This window comes from Gymnoscopelus microlampas (assembly GCF_963454915.1).
Source record: "Gymnoscopelus microlampas genome assembly, chromosome: 22".
Classification (NCBI taxonomy): Eukaryota; Metazoa; Chordata; class Actinopteri; order Myctophiformes; family Myctophidae; genus Gymnoscopelus; species Gymnoscopelus microlampas.
Window position 1 is genome coordinate 14,086,473 of NC_139959.1, and position 16,908 is coordinate 14,103,380.

The window sequence follows — 16,908 nt, forward strand, 5'->3', positions numbered from 1 at the left end:
GTACTTGAGTAAATGTAAAAAAAAAAAAAACAGAAAAGGCCTATTTTCATTCCAGCTAATAAAATTCACAATATCGGTTGTTGCATATCGGTTATCGGTGACCGATATAATCCAAACCTCTCTAAAATCGGTTATCGGTATCGGTCACAAAAATCCCTATCGGTCGGACTCTATGTGTAATGATGATTTTGAACTGTTTGGTGCTATTTTATGTGTTTATAAATTGAATACAAGGACTATCGTGATATATCGGTGAAATTTCATGCAATATATCGTGATATTGCGATATATCGAATATCGTGATATTATTGTTATCGAGGGCCTAATATCGCCACAGATATCGTATCGTGACATACCCATATCGTCCCACCCTTATATATATATATATATATATATATATATATATATATATATATATATACACACACACACACATACACACAAACAGATACTATAGCAGTGTTGATGTAAAGGTGCGTTCCCACCGAAAGATAAAATATTATCGTTCTGTAAAACACACTCTCACACACACACACACACACACACACACACACACACACACACACACACACACACACACACACACACACACACACCGCCATAGACGACAGGCTACTTCATCCAGGAATGGATGTTTTGACGCCACCCGTTGCAAAACTACGCCCATTTGAGCTGAGATCAGGCATATCTTTGGGCACTGTGACATCAGGCATGGCCATATTTGGGCATAAATCGGGAAAACAGACAAACCCACAAACAAACAACTTGAACTTTATATCGAAGATAAAGTTTAAGTAGGCTATGAAGTTGTCTGTGTGTCTGTGGGTTGGTGTGTCTGCGAGCCTGTATGTATTATCCACAAACTATATTATGGAAAACCCTGATGCCAGCGTAAATCGGCATTGTAGACAGCTTTCTGTTGTCAGATCACAGCTTGAGAGGGAGAGAGGGGGACAAATAGCCTAGTTCATGCACTCAATAACCCATAGACTCTATGGCATATAGAGGGACAGAGAGAGCCTATTTCACCCACACAATAACCTGGACAATGCTGGGTACCAAACCTCAGCAAGCTGATTGATGCGTTGCATTGTCAACTTGTATATAATGACATTTATGACCATTCTCTAAACACACAATGTGCTTTGTTCTCTCTCTTGCCCTGCCTCTCTCTTTTGCTCTCCCTCCCTCCCTCTCTCCTGTGTGTTTTCCGATGCAGGGGGACTGCAGGACGAGAGAGGAAGCGTTGATCTTAGGGGTGGAGCTGTGTGACAATGGCTTCATGCATCACGGTACGACCCTTCAAACACATTAAAACCTGCAGCAAACTTGCAACATCATGTAACTTTTTGTGTCGTCCGCCCCCAAAAAGCAAAAAAAAATCCTCAATTCAGTCAGTTGTCGAGAGTTTTGCACGCATGTCGAGAGGGGGGTTGAAGAAAGTTCCTGGCATCAGCATTTCACACAATTGTTCTGGTTCCTTCCATTTCCATTTATGATACCTATGATAGGCCACGTTGACATAAATACATAAACAGAACTTTTAGAAGTGCTTTATTCCTGTGCTGTGTGTGTGTGTGTGTGCGCGCGTGTGGCTGCACACCACAGCATACAACACGAGTTATCGTCATAGTTGTACTGTATGTATGGGACTCTCAATAGCTGTGCGTGCGTGCACGTTCGTGCGTGCGTGGTTTGCTGTAGCTGTGAGAACTTGGCAGCCACCACGTGGAATGTTTGTCAGTCCAAGTGCAAATGGTCAGTAGCCATGGTTACTGTGCGTGTTTATAAGAGTCAGACCTGTTTTTAAAGTCCACGTTGCCCTCATGCCAAAGTCCACATCATACATACACTGAGTCACTACTCGTCTCCCCGTACCTCCATGATGTAACTGCTCAGCGCTGCCCACAGTTGAGCCAGTAAATCTATGGAACAGAACAGCAGTCATTTCCTTTCACTTCCACAGCCTGCAGGGTCATTTTGCCATTCGTGCCAGTGAGTTATTTGGCCTGATGATGTGGCTATTAAAACTATTGGCGCTATATCTGATCTTGAGAAAGAACGAAGCGAGGGAACTCTGTTTTTCCCCTCAGGGCCGTTTTATTTCAAACTTGAGGACTCTTGGTTAAAGGTCCTTTGTTGCTGTTGATACTGTACCAGGCCCATTTGAAGAGAATGTGCATTTGCTTAAGTTATTTAACACAATGGGCCCGATTCACTAAGCGGGTTGTGAATAAAGTGACTAAAGGGGTGCATATTTTCGATAAGCACAAACGGACGTGCAATCTAGATCTAGAAGCTGACAACGTGGCGCGATGCACCGCATGACAATTTGTAGATCAGTGCAAGCAAGGTCCTCCCGCGATTTAACGTTTATTAAGTAAATAGCTGACTCTCAAGTGTAATGAAGAGAATAAGAAGTTTGTTTACAGTTTAACTTCACGACCAAAGACTAATAAAACTTTGAATGGATATTACATAAGCCCTTGAACAATCGCTCACTCACCTTTGCCCAGGTAAATAGATGATGCTGGAAAGCTGGAATCCGTCTATATCCGATTTTATCAGAGCTTTATTGATTACTGAGGGGAATCTGTCTTTGGACGAACCCTCCACTGTCCGACTCCTACACCGTAATTGGATATGGAGTAATGGACACAGGCAGCTAGATTTCATCCTATCCTCATCAAGGTAAGACTGCGTTCATGTGATGTGGTCAATATTATAAATTAATAGCGCAAGGTTGGCATGAAAGTCCAATAGGCGAGACTGTGGCCACACTTGCAAACACGCCTAATAATTCAGCTCTACATGCGTAAACTGAAAAGAAATAAAAATAGGTTGAATTTGCAACTTTGCATCATGTCTATAATATGCATACAAAGATCGTTTGACATGTTTTCTTTCTTTTTTATATGTGTTGACAAATGTTGGGCACATACATATTTTATTTGAGGTTTGGCACTAGGTTTGTATTGAAATTGATGAAGAATAAGGCATTCTGACATATACGAAAGCTTTGGTCCCATAAGTCATGCCTCCGAGCAGACGTGAGAAAGAGCGTGCCTGCGTCCAAATTCACGGACATTTTTTTTTAATTAATCATAACACATTTTATGAATCATGACACCTTTTCGTAAACGCCGGTACGTTCAAATTATGGTCGTAAACTGCTTAGTGAATGACATTCTCCATTAACTTTTTGATTTATGTTCTCCACAATGAACACCGGCATACTCACTGTATATTTAAAACAAAACATGATTTGAATTACTTGTCCTATTTAGAATATCACATCATTTCATTTCAACTATTCAATTACGCACCATGACAAGCAGAATGTAGGTTATTGAACGAGCAAAACAAGCTTAATTTCATGCTTACTTAAATTTGAGGCCAAGAGATTTTGTTGTTTTTGCCTGCTGTGTAATTATTCCAAACATTTACTTTTTGTTTAGCTGATTGCTCTTGTGATGATAAGCTGTTAATTCATTTTATCATTTCTCTTTCTTACCCTCCAGTCTTGGAGAAGAGCGAGTTCAAGGATGAGCCCTTGTTGTTTCGGTTCTTCGCTGATGAGGAGATGGAGGGCTCCAACACCAAACATAAGCCCATGAAACACGACTTGAAAATAGCTGAGAACGTCATCGCCAAATCCCTACTGGTGCGGGATGTTTTACCCCTTTGTCACCTTGCTTATATCCTTATACTCCATGTATTTATTGCCAGTGGTTTTCAGCCGTTGGACATCATTGGTAATGGAAACTATTTAGCTGTCAAGCACTATAAACGGCCTCCTCGGATCCTTACCCTAACCTTAACCTCACCAAACTCATGCCTAAACTACACTAACAGTGCCTAACCGTAACTCAAATTAATGACACCATGTCAAACCTACTGTATGCCTAAACGTAACTGTACTGATGGTGCCTAACTTCAACTCAAATTAATGAAACCATACCAAACCCATGCCTGAACGTAACTATACTAACTGTGCCTACCTTATGTAAAATGTATTAAGCCAATACCAAACCCATGCATAAACTAAACTAACAGCCTAACCGTAACTGAAATGAATGCAACCATAGAAAACCCATGCCTAAACTATTGTAAACTAACAGTACCTAAACTTGACTAAAAATAAGGAAACCATATTAAACCCATGTCTAAACTACTCAACCCCACAGCTGTGAGAAGGGGGAAAACCATAACACTACACAAGTCATTTGTTTTTACCTCAGTAAGCACACTTTTTAGAGGTCTGAGCAAAGAACATCTTGGTTATCTGTCTGTACCAAGGGGCAAGGCTTGGATATTTACGATGAGGCCAACACGGAAGCTTATGAATGGCCAGAGTGAGGCACTGTTTTACCCTGTGCCAACCTGCAGTGTCAGAAAGAATTTATTTTAACGCAAGTGAATGGGTTTTTGACAAACTTTAGACTAGATTTTCTTACCGTAATAAAAATTGTCATAAATTCTATATGCTTCCAGTCGCTAGTTTAAAGTCTCCTTTCAATCATCATGATATGCGTTTTGCTAAATTATGGTCCCATTTATTCTAAAATTGACGATAAAGTAGGCTATGCTCCAGGAGGGGCGGGATGATTTGATTGACAACCTACACAACCAATAGCATTCATTCCCCGCCCTACTCTTGATTGACAAGCTACCCAACCAATAGCATTTTTGGGGGTTGTTTTCCGGTTCGCTGGTCACGTGTCTGGTCTCAACCAATAGCGTTTGAGTTCCGGCGTGGCCAACTGTATATATTAACGATGGAGGAATGCACGTTTCTGAACCATCGGCTTCATTTTCGTTCTGTAGAAAGCAGGGGAGTGGCTTTGTCCATTCTTTTTTACAGTCTATGGTCTGTACCAGTATAGACTGAAAGAACGAGCCCAATCGATGGTCTTGAAGGGCGGAGCCAAACCCAGGCGCTGGATTCCAGCGCCTGGGTTTGGAGCACTCTGATCGGTTAGGAGATAACAAGGTCCTAAGACCAGCGTTCCTGCAAGGTTCTCCCAGGCTTTTTTTATTTTGAAACAAAAAAAAAGGCATGGGTTTCCGAGGCTAGTACCAGTATGACTGTATATGGGTGTACTGTGTGTGTGTGTGTGTGTGTGTGTGTGTGTGTGTGTGCACGAGTGTCCGTGTGTATTCATGGAGAATGCCATGGTTTGCTTGGTATGTATACAGCGTGTCTTGTACTACTGGTTTGGGTGGTCTCTGATGGGAGTCCTGTCTTATTCCAGATAAGACCCAGTGACGGAGGCTACGGCTTTACTCTGGAAGAGAGGAACCGAGTCCCTATTATCAAGACTGTAGAGAAGGGCTCTCCAGCTGAGGTAAACACATACACTGTACACACACACACACACACACACACACACACACACACACACACACACACACACACACACACACACACACACACACACACACACACACACACACACACACACACACACACACACACACACACACACACACACACACACACACACACACGCCTCCATTTTGGCTCTTGGTGATTTAAGACAGTGTTTCTCAAACTTTTTCATTTCTAGGACCCCCAGTTTGTTATGGAAAAGTCCATGGACCCCCATAATTCGGAGAGAAATGGAACCAAATGGACTTGTTTGGTTCCATTTGTACACTCTCAGAGTTACAGACCTGTATGGGTCCATTTGGTTTGTAACCATCAATAGTTTAGCTGGGGACCCCCTGGAACACCCTCAAAGACCCCTGGGGGTCCCCCAACCCCACTTTGAGAACCACTGATTTAAGACGCGCGTGTGTGTGTGTGTGTGTGTGTGTGTACACGTACGTACACACATCCTCTTCACATCTCTTGATATCCCTTCCGTTCTTTATCATGTGAATTCATTGCGTGTACAGTACTCTACATGTAAATATATTGTTGTCAGTGCAGGGGATCAGCTCTTGTTAAATTATAATACAATTTCAGTTTGATCATCAGTCATAAATAATACAGCATGGGCATCTAGAGGACTGGTTGGTCTCAGGGCTCAACTCGCTTTGCTCTTATGGACACTGGTGCAAACATTACGATTGTTTTCGGGCTGAAATAGAACACATTTAAAAAAATGCGGAGGGGCCTTTAGCCCCTCCGCATTTTTGAGGTCTGCTTTTGTGTTTAAGCATCTTTGATCAGCTAGATAAAAATGCAGTGGTGGGCTTTCAGGGGAGCTGCGATCAATCTCAGAGTGTAACCGATAATTCCCTCCAGTACCCAAACTGTTGCTGTAGCGTGCATGTGAAGGCTTGGCTAGCACACAGATTCAGTGTTTGCGTGTGTGCATGCATGTTCCTGATTGTCTGCATTTAAGACCTCAGTGCAGGACTGTTAAATCTACAATAGGATCCAGCTGTGTGCTCATAGATAACATTATATACATATAGATAACTGTTCTGCTATAATATCTCCCAAGAGCCAAGGAGAGTGTGAGAGAGAAAATGTTATCTTCAATTAATTGCTTTGTCCTCCTTGCCGTTCAGTGAGCCTCATTTGAAATTAAAATGGGCAGATCGATAGGATAGGTAAAGAGAGAGAGAAAAACAAGAGATGACTCAGTCATGTATACAAGCTTGCTTGCTTTTTTCTGTGTGTGTGTGTGTGTGTGTGTGTGTGTGTGTGTGTGTGTGTGTGTGTGTGTGTGTGTGTGTGTGTGTGTGTGTGTGTGTGTGTGTGTGTGTGTGTGTGTGTGTGTGTGTGTGTGTGTGTGTGTGTGTGTGTGTGTTGCCGTGTATGCGCGGCTTGTTTTCATAGACCTGGTTCCTGATTTGTCTTGCTAAATCTGGCAACACTGCTGGTGGCTCCCCATTGGCTTAGACCTGTTGCTTATTTCTCTCGCAGAATCTGGCAACACTGCTAGGCCAGAACGGACGCTACGCAGCTCGTATGCAGAGGTGTTAAGTAACTAAGTACATTTACTGAAGTACTTTACTTAAATTTTGTCCTATATATTACTCTGTGTCACAGCGATTTGAACCGACGGCAGGTGTGTATAGTAGCCATAGAGGCGAGAGGCGTGTCTAGTACCATAGCTTGGGAGGACGAGACCGCCCGTTCAGAGTATAGGAAAGTATCCCCATTGGCTTAAAGGACAGCCAATGATTGCAAATATGTTGAGAATATGTCGAACACATGGATGACTACTGTAGGAGGTCAGTCTCTTCTTAGACCAGCTTGCAAGCTGGTAAATTGTCAACATAATATGCCATAGTTTGCTCAGGCCAATCACTGACATCTTGCTGTGTGTAAATTACTGTGTACAAATATTGAATACGTAGCAACTTTGCAGTGCACATGCTGTGTTTGATGATCTTAACACATTCATTGCCAGGTATTAATTAATTAATGAATGTGCCACTGCCAAAATTATTTTTTGTCTTGTTGACGATCCACTGATTTTTTTTTTCCAACGCGGATGTAAACAAACAATGTCTCGGTGGAAAGACGAGTCTCTCTTCTTTCCACCGGAAACCGCGGTTACAAAACATTGTAACCGCGATCGTCCGTTCTGTAGTTACAGCTACAGTATAGCTTGTTTTCACAAAAAAACGCAATCTGGGAAAAGAAATCCGAGATAAATGTATTATCATAAATCTGATAACATTGTAGCGGATGGGCTGATATTATGTCCATGCAATGGCAGTCAATGTGTTAAACGGTGGGATTTATCTCACAAAGATAGAGCTGAAGACACATATCACATTGATAATAATGCTTAATTTCTATTCTATTCTATTATTCTACTCTATTCTGTGGTGTCCCATCACCAGATGGCTGGTTTGGAAGTAGGGAAGAAGCTGTTTGCCATAAATGGAGACCTGGTGTTTCTCAGACCGTTCTCTGAAGTAGAGATCCTCCTCAGGCAGTGTTTCAACAGCAAAGGACCTTTGAGGATGCTGGTCAGCACCAAGCCAAGAGAGTAAGACACAGTATAGTATGGATGAGTGGTTGGTATATTTGTGACTGTTACACTCTCAAGAGTTAAATAAACATTTTGGAGTTTGAATCGCATCCATATACTGTACAGTACATGTGCGCGTCTGTATAGTAAATACAACCTGATCTGTATTTTTGTCGCTCCACATCTGCAGAACGGTGAAGATCCCAGACTCTGCCGATGGACTGGGGTTCCAGATCCGTGGGTTTGGTCCGTCTGTGGTACATGCTGTGGGCAGAGGTGAGACCGAGAGTACCACTCATTATCAGATGAGTTCTCTGCCCTGCTGTCTGTCCTTCTTACCAGGAAAAGGAACTCAATTCACAATGCATCTCTGTTATTGTGGTGCAGATGGCAAGCAGCTGGCGTGCTGGTCTCCACGTGTGTGTGTGTGTGTGTGTGTGTGTGTGTGTGTGTGTGTGTGTGTGTGTTGTGTGTGAGTGTGTCTTGGCCACAACTGGCCAAATTATCTTCCTCATGCTCTCCATGTGGTGGAGTTACTTGGTGAAAGGTGCTGGCAAAACCCAGGGCGTTATTGATTATCATTGACTTACCACATGGTAATGGCTTCCATTTAACCACATGCATATATATTTTTTTCTATGTTGGGAAGTCTTTCGGCAGATGTTGTTTGTTTGTTTTGGTGTCGTTTTTTTTTCTTCTTTTTCTACTGTTTCTAATTGATCAGAGGGCCCTTCCTCCACGTTGCTACACTTCCCCCCCCACAGCATGTTTATCACAGGAGTATCGTGCTGGCAGAGATGGGACAATCGTAAAGAAAAATCCATCTGGCCGTTTTCTGGGAAGTTGATTGTTGTGTACAGTGCACATAAAAACCCTGAGTGTTGATTGTAGTGATAATGAGACACCAGGGGACAGTCCCTGTTGTCCCCTGGTGTCTCGGGCCAACGGGGGGGATGTGATACTAATTAGGATGGAAGGTTAGTTAGTTTTAGTTGATCACTTCTGTAAACAAAATGTTACAAAGTGCTTTTACACATGGAAAAATATAATGAAATGATACAAGATCAAAATGCTGTAGAATTGTGCCAAAGAAGAGTCGAGCCACATAACAAAGTAATCAATTAGTTAGACAATGTTGCAGATGTTTTTTTTAAAAGTACCAAAGTTGCTGCAAGGGAGAACTGCAGACTCAGCGTCTCATTCCCGCTGCACTCGCCGATTAAATTCTGGGCAAGAGGGATATAGATGTACGATACAGTATGCATGGTGTGTTTTTAACCCATTCAATCTGGGAAAGCATCTCTGTCATTTTAGATTTTTTGGCTATTCAAAAATAGCAGATCTACAAGCTCATAGCGAAAAACACTTGAAAACACTTATGTTGCTATATCAGTGGTTCTCAAACGTTTTCATGTCAAGGCCGCCAAAATATAAAATAATGGTTTTAAGTGGTTACACAGATGTGTTCACGGATTGAAAGGGTTAAGAAGCTATGAAAATAACATTGGTGGAAGGGAAGGGGAGGTGGTGGGGAGGAGTATTTAGTCTGCTACACACTTCCTCCTGATAGCTGTAAACTTTGGAAGTCCTGTCCCAGTCTGAATCTCATCCCTGAGAGGAGAGATAGAGGCCCTTGACTACCCCAGATAAACAACACCCCACTACCCTCTCTCTCAGTCACTTTCTCTCTCTCCTTCTCAATCTCTCTCTGTCTTTCTCTCGGTCTCTCCCTTGCACCCGTCTCCACAGCTTTCAAAACAGGAAGCAGAGTTGTGAATGTGCAAAATAGACAAGTGTTCCTCAGCATGGTGCTGTTTACTGAAAATGAGGAATATGTCGTATTTTTGGGCGGTGCAACCACCCCTATATGTGAGGTTTGGACATCGACCCAATTGCACCCCCCCAACCCTGCACTGTGATTGGCCACCATTGTACCCCCCTAACCCTGCACCGTGATTGGCCACCATGACTCTATTCAGGACTGTGATTGGCTAGAAACACATGACACATGTGCATAGCCCTATAAATAGGACTATGCACAAAACACTTTTGTGTTTTTTTTTTAAGTGAATCACTTCCATCACTGTGATGACCACTGTGACCACACCGCCCACTTCACACTGGGTGTGATTTTTGGGGTGATGTAGCCGCCCCCTATATGTGAGTTTTGGACACTGACCAATCCTGCACCTTGATTGGCCAATAGTCTACAACGCATTGTATACCCCTTCCATTGTTAATGCAAATCGATACTTTTGCAAAGTCAGCCAATCACATTACAGCTAGTGTCATCACCACTAACTGTAATGTGATTGGCTGACTTTGCAAATTCAGGACTGTGATTGGCTAGCGAAACACATGACACATGTGCAGCCCTATGAATAGCAGTATGAACTTGAAAAAAAGTCTTATCCTTTTTTTTAAGTGAGTCATGTTGTGATGACCACACACCGCCCACTTCACACTGGGTGTGATTTTTTATTTATTTTATTTCTTCGTCAGTGCTATATAGCACTGACGAAGGTCCTGGTAGGACCGAAAACGTTTTGCTTTTTAACTCACAGAGCACTTGAGCACAACATGGGCATCACAAAATAAAGAAAAACATTTTTCTTTAAGTCTCGTCTAAGGAGTTTTTCCTATATCTATATGCAGTGAGCGAGTCTCCTTTTGCCAGTTCAGCTTTATGTTTTTCGGGACCACCGCACCTGCAGCTAATCCTCACCTAAGGGACAAAGAAAGGCGCAACAGTTCTCCTATTCTTTTATATTTTTCTCTTAGGATGCAATATTTATTTTGTCTTGATTTCTACCAGTTCACTTGAATTACTCTGTATTGAATACTGCCATTGGCGCTACACATCCCCATCTCTCTCCCTCTCTCTCTCTCTCTCTCTCTCTCTCTCTCTCTCTCTCTCTCTCTCTCTCTCTAATATCCCTCTTTCTCAGGGACGGTAGCGGCCATAGCAGGGTTACATCCGGGCCAGTGCATCATCAAGGTGAATGGCATCAACGTGAGCAAGGAGAGTCATGCCAGTGTCATCGCGCACGTCACTGCGTGCAGGAAATACCGCCGGCCCACGCAGGTACAGTACAACAGGAAGAGGAAGGAGGTTTTAAAAAAAAGAATGAAGGAGGCAGTAGTGGCTCAGAAATGTAGAACGGCCACTTGGGAATCAGAAGGATCCCCAGCTCCTCCTGGCTTAGTGTTGAAATGTCCTTGAGCAACAACATGCTTAAGTCTGGGTTAGCTGCCTTGCATGGTTGCCTTCCTCCGTGTGTGGATGTGTGGGACAATGGGTGATTGATTGATTGATTGAGCACTTTATTGAAAATGAATTCAAAAGGATAAAAGCGGAGAGAAAAAGGGAAAGACAAAGTTCACCGATCCGACCAATATGTCTGAGTCATAGTGTCAGGGGCTTTGTCAGAGTACCCGTTGTACCTTCTGTCTGCGTCCCTTTTGTGCCCATATATGCAGATCTCTGTATGTCTCAGTCCTTGTCCCTTTTGTGCCCATTTCTCGAGATCCCTGATGTTATCAGTATATGGCCATATATTGGCATGCCCATACATGGGCATATCCATATATGGAGCTGACTGATTTGTTTGCACCTGATGCCATGACGACGCATTGAGGTTAGGCAACACACTCCATATTTGGGCGTAGCTGCATTGGGAACTCCTTATATGGTTATGGCTGAGTCATAGTGACATTAGCGTGATGACATGGTCCGCCTGCCCGCCCTCCCATTAGCCAATTTTAATATAGGATAGAGACAGATGCACAAGTTTGTTGCAGTGAGAAGAGACGAAAAAAAGAAAGGGAGAGATGAGAACTTGTTGAGTGTGAGAAGAAATGCAACCCTCTCTCGTACTCTCACCCTTTCTCTTTCTCTGCTTCTCTGGGTCATTACGCAGTAATAATAATAGTCTTGGCTCCTCCACCACTGACCCCTGGCTCACAGTGGTGGGCCTGCTGTGGGAAGACTGGCAGGCCGGCTGGGGAGAGAGCCTGGGGTCTGCTGGGGCTCCCGCTGGAGGTAAACGGGGGTTGAGAGGATGGGGGTGGGGGGGTGGGGGGGGGGGGGGGTGATGGGAGACAGCCCAGAGCTGCTGACACAAAAGGGGGAAGAGAGCGGACGTGGAGGGGGATGAGTGTAAAGACTGAGGAGTGTGACGTAGGAGGAGAGTGGTTCTCAAACATTTTCATGTCAGGGACCCCCAAACTGACTCGTATTTGTTTAGAAGTTTGCAGAAAAAAGCACATGAAAGTACAGTTCAAATACAAGGTCAACTACATGTAAATAGGATAAAAAAAACTTGTTTCAATTGGGCTCCTTTTGTAATCTATTCATAGTGACATTAAATGACAGACAGAAATACACTACTATGCAGAACATCATATAAACAGTTTAGAAATGAAAAATAAGAAAAACTAAAAATATGTACAGTAAAAAGTTTGAGAGAGGGTTATTTTTTACAGGGGCAAGTTACAAGTTTCGAATCGAATTGTTTCAAGAGCTTGTAGATCATCTATTTTCAAATATCTGAAGATAAATTAGGGTTCAAGACGGTGGTTAAACAGATTTTGATCCCACTCAAGTACCCCCGGGGGTCCCCAGAGTGACCCCACTTTGAGAACCACTGTCATAAGTGAACTGGTGGGAAAGAGTTTTACACACAGGAAGTGGAGGAGGAGGAGGACAGCTGTGGCTCAGGAGGCCACCTGTTGAAGGAGAGGAGAGGAGGTGTGAGAACAGAGGTGAGGGTCTGTGTGTGTGTGTGTGTGTGTGTGTGTGTGTGTGTGTGTGTGTGTGTGTGTGTGTGTGTGTGTGTGTGTGCGTGTGCCTCTTTGTCCTGGAAACACACACACACACACACACACACACACACACACACACACACACACACACACACACACACACACACACACACTTATTTAGGCTGGAGGCTTAATGAAGCGCTATATGGTTCCAACAAGACTGGAGATCTGGTTTACATCAAGTATGGGCATAGAGGGAAACGCCCTCTGTGTGTGTGTGTGTGTGTTTTGGTTTTACCCCAGCAGACCACAGCTCAGTAGGAAAACACAGCATGCAGCCCTACAGGAAAAAGCCCCACTGTGGGTGTGGAGAACAGTATTACACACACACATACAGAAGCATGCACACATTAAAATTACTACACACTCACACACACTTTTATGGCACAGGAGAACGTGGGCTGATGAGATTGGCAGGGGTTGCGTTTGCGGTCTGCGCCGTTTCCATGTGTTTGCGAAAGCCTCTCACCGCGTTGCTCTGCCAGCCCAGCTTGTGTGACACAATGCAACGTACTGGGGTGAGCCGGCTAGTCATGCATCATCAAACCCAGTGGTGGACAAGTAACTAAGTACATTTACTTGAGTACTTTACTTAACCACGTAACCCATTCAATTTCTTTGGCTATTCAAAAATAGCAGATGTACAAGCTCATAGCGTGGCAATCGGTGCCACGCTATGAGCTTGTAGAACTTTTAAATACTTCTATTTTTTTATACTTAAGTATGTTTTAAAAGCATGCACTTTTGAACACTCAAGTATTTTTAAAAGCAAGTTCAGTAGTTGAGTATAATATTTTGACTCTATACTTGGGTTGAGTACTTTGTCCACCACTGATCAAACCCAGACCTCAGCTTGTGTTCCCACAGACAGGAACCATTGGAATAGATAGCTTTCTTTCCTTTTTGGCTATTTTTCTAATGATGCTGTACATGTTCCCCAATCCCCATGAATGAATTCACAGGAGTGATATAGAAAATATGGCATAGCCTCTAATGCACAGTACGACAGCCCGATTTACTGATTTACAGCTGTGTCCATTTTGCGTGCTTGTCTGCCGGAGTTTGGGTCAATTTAACTTGTACTTCCCTGGATCCAGAATAGAAATAGAAACCTGCACTTCATTTTGCCATTGATGCCGTAACTACATGCGTCCTCAATTTTGATTTCTCTTCCACATTAACCCATAACCCAATCCAGGAACGCATCTACAAATGTCTTCTAAATCCTAACAATTTGCTGAAAAATCTTTTTCATGTCAAGGACCCCCCAACATTATATGTATATTTGGCCGCAGAACCCCATCTGAAAATATTTCTGTTCCAGTAACCCCCAGAAGCAAAGATTTGAGTCAAAAAGGTTCCCTTTCAAAATATATATATTCATAGATTTGCTAATGTTCACGATTTTTCAAAAATAGCAGATCTACAAGCTTGTTGCACGGCGCTCTGTGCCGCGCTACGAGCTTGTATATCTGCTATTTCTGAATAGCCAAAGAAATCTAAAATAACACAGATGCGTTCCGGGTCTTAATGGGTTAACCCTGGCGTCCGCATTTTGGGCATTCTATTTATTTTTACAAAATGTAAAAAGGAATTGCAACAACAGCAGATCTATGAGCTCAAAATGAATTGTGATGCAACATGTTGAGAGCTTGTAGATTAGCTGTTTTTGCATGACTTTAGCATGTTTTTGCATGACTATAAAATAGGGCTAATGAATGACCTTCTGATGACATGAATCGTAGAAGGTGATCCATTGGACTGTGGATAGAACTCAACAATGGTGTCTGCTGTGTTCTTCTTGTGTCCCAATGCAGCAAGATAGCATTAAATGGGTGTACAACAACAGTGAGAGTGCCCAGGAAGACCACCAGAAGACGAATCAGAAACCAACACCTGAGGAGAACGGAGACGGCTTTGAGTGTAAAGTAGAAGGTGACAGCATCACAACAACACATAAAGACAGATTCACACACATGGAGTGAGAGTGCACTCAGGATTTTGCTGTGTGTGTGCCGATGAAGCACACATTATTAGGCCGGCCACAATGACCAGTACCATGCGCAAACCATCTATTTGGTAACAATTTCAGCTCTAGGTCATTGTGGATGTAACCCAGGTTTGTGCACGGAAACACAAGTGCGGAACACAAGCTTTTTTCTGCCTTTTCTGAATTGAGCCAGCAATAACTTCCAACACAGCTCCAACGACTCCATCTGGAGCGTGTTAGGCCCAGAGCGATCACCCCATCTAGCTCATCAAGTGTTAATCCCCCCCCCGCCCCCCCCACACACACACACACACACGATTTATGGAGCCCATAGAGGGTAAACCAGGAAAGCTGTTCCCTTCATAGCAAACGGCTCAAGAGTGGGATTTATTGGCATATTAAGTCATCGCATTAGTTACAGAGCTGGTTAACCAAATGAATTTGCAATTGCTCATCAATCTCTGAGGAAAGGGGCGCAAAGAAAGCCATGAAATGAACTACAGATACCAGTTTGGTGGTCCGGATCCACCTAAAGTACCATTTTGTGTGGTGATGATGGTGTTTACCATGAAATGTAATGAAAACATGATTTCTGTGTCTTTCGCGTGTGTGTGAGCTAGCGTGCACGTGTGCTTGTCTTTGTGTGTTTGAATGTTTGTGTGCATGCCCTTGTTTTTGTCTGAACCGGTATTATAATGTGTACCGTACTCAGTGGCGTGCACAGACATTTTGAGGGGCAGGTGCTCAAGTAAATTATACTTTTTTTTGTTTACATGGTCAGCTCTTCTTTCCCTCTACACCTATACCTCTTTGCCAAAAATAGCCGATCTACAAGCCCACAACGCCTCGCAGCGCGAGGCGTTGTGGGCTTGTAGATCTGCTATTTTTGGCTAAAGTTCTCCTCAGAAAAGGGATGCTAGGTTTCGAGTGGTTATGGTAAAAATAAAAATCATATCACATAAAGATTTTGCGGACCCCCTGTAATGACTCTGAGGACCCCTTGTTGAAGACCCCTGCTGTAAACTGGGAAAAAAAAGTTTTTTTTTCCTTTTTTTTCAAAAGGGCACTTCTGGTCAAGAGGGCAAAGGGCAGGTGCTCGAGCACCACCTAGAGTCTATCTGTGCACGTCCCTGACCGTACTGTACAGTAGGCGCCTCATCCTCATGTGTCTTAAATTCTCTCGTATTCTACATTCTTCTGCGCACAGAGGTGATGGACAAGTTCAACACCATCGCCATCATCGACGGGAAGAAGGACCACGTGAGCCTGACCGTCGACAATGTCCATTTGGAGTATGGAGTGGTGTACGAGTACGACAGCACGGCCGGCATCAAGTGCCACGTGCTGGAGAAGATGGTGGAACCCAAGGGATTTTTCAGCCTCACTGCCAAGGTATGACAGACCTGTCAGACCGACAGACCAGTGGTGGAAAAAGACCTCAAATGTTTTACTTAAGTAAAAGTATCACTACTCCAATGAAGAAGTACTCTGTTACAAGTAAAAGTTTGGAATTAAAAATGTACTTGAGTAAAAGTACAAAAGTATTGGTATCAGAATGTACTTAAAGTACCAGAAGTAAAAGTACAAAAATGTTTGAAAATAGCAGATCTACAAGCTCACAACGCGTCGCATCGCGACGCGTTGTGAGCTTGTAGATCGGCTATTTTCAAATAGCCTATGTATAAAATAAGGCTAAAGTGGTTAATGTATGTTTCATAATATCATCATTTATATCTGAAAAGTAACTAGTAACTAAAGTTTTCAAATAATTGTAGTGGAGTAAAAGTACAATATTTGCCTCTGAGATGTAGTGGAGTAAAAGTAAAAGTATTGGAAATTGGAAATACTCAAGTAAAGTACAAAATTGTACTTAAGTACAGTACTTAAGTAAATGTACTTAGTTACTTTCCACCACTGCGACAGACGTGCTGGGGAGCTTCTCTGTCTTATGTCTGTTCACTTCTTCCAACGGCTCAATCTCGAAGATGCACAAAGCTGAAGTTATACTTAGTTGCATGCTCGTGTCACACACCGAGAATTGCCGATCTACAAGCTCACGATGCTGCAGCATCACACGTTAGAGCTTGTAGATCTGCTGTTTTTGGTGCACAACACCGGCACGCAGCCAAAGGATTGTTTGATATGTATGGGAGG

General features: G+C 43.1%; 1 protein-coding gene across 1 annotated transcript in view; it reads left to right on the plus strand.

Annotated features, from left to right (window-relative positions):
* prex2 (phosphatidylinositol-3,4,5-trisphosphate-dependent Rac exchange factor 2) overlaps nt 1–16,908 on the plus strand; it is a 160,083-nt gene that overhangs the window by 66,936 nt on the left and 76,239 nt on the right. Inside the window, exons 15-22 of the mRNA XM_084048787.1 lie at nt 1,220–1,292; nt 3,522–3,664; nt 5,256–5,348; nt 7,810–7,958; nt 8,131–8,216; nt 10,889–11,025; nt 14,582–14,699; nt 15,962–16,146. Of these exons, the coding sequence (XP_083904913.1) occupies nt 1,220–1,292; nt 3,522–3,664; nt 5,256–5,348; nt 7,810–7,958; nt 8,131–8,216; nt 10,889–11,025; nt 14,582–14,699; nt 15,962–16,146 (984 nt within the window). The remainder of the gene's footprint in view (nt 1–1,219; nt 1,293–3,521; nt 3,665–5,255; nt 5,349–7,809; nt 7,959–8,130; nt 8,217–10,888; nt 11,026–14,581; nt 14,700–15,961; nt 16,147–16,908) is intronic.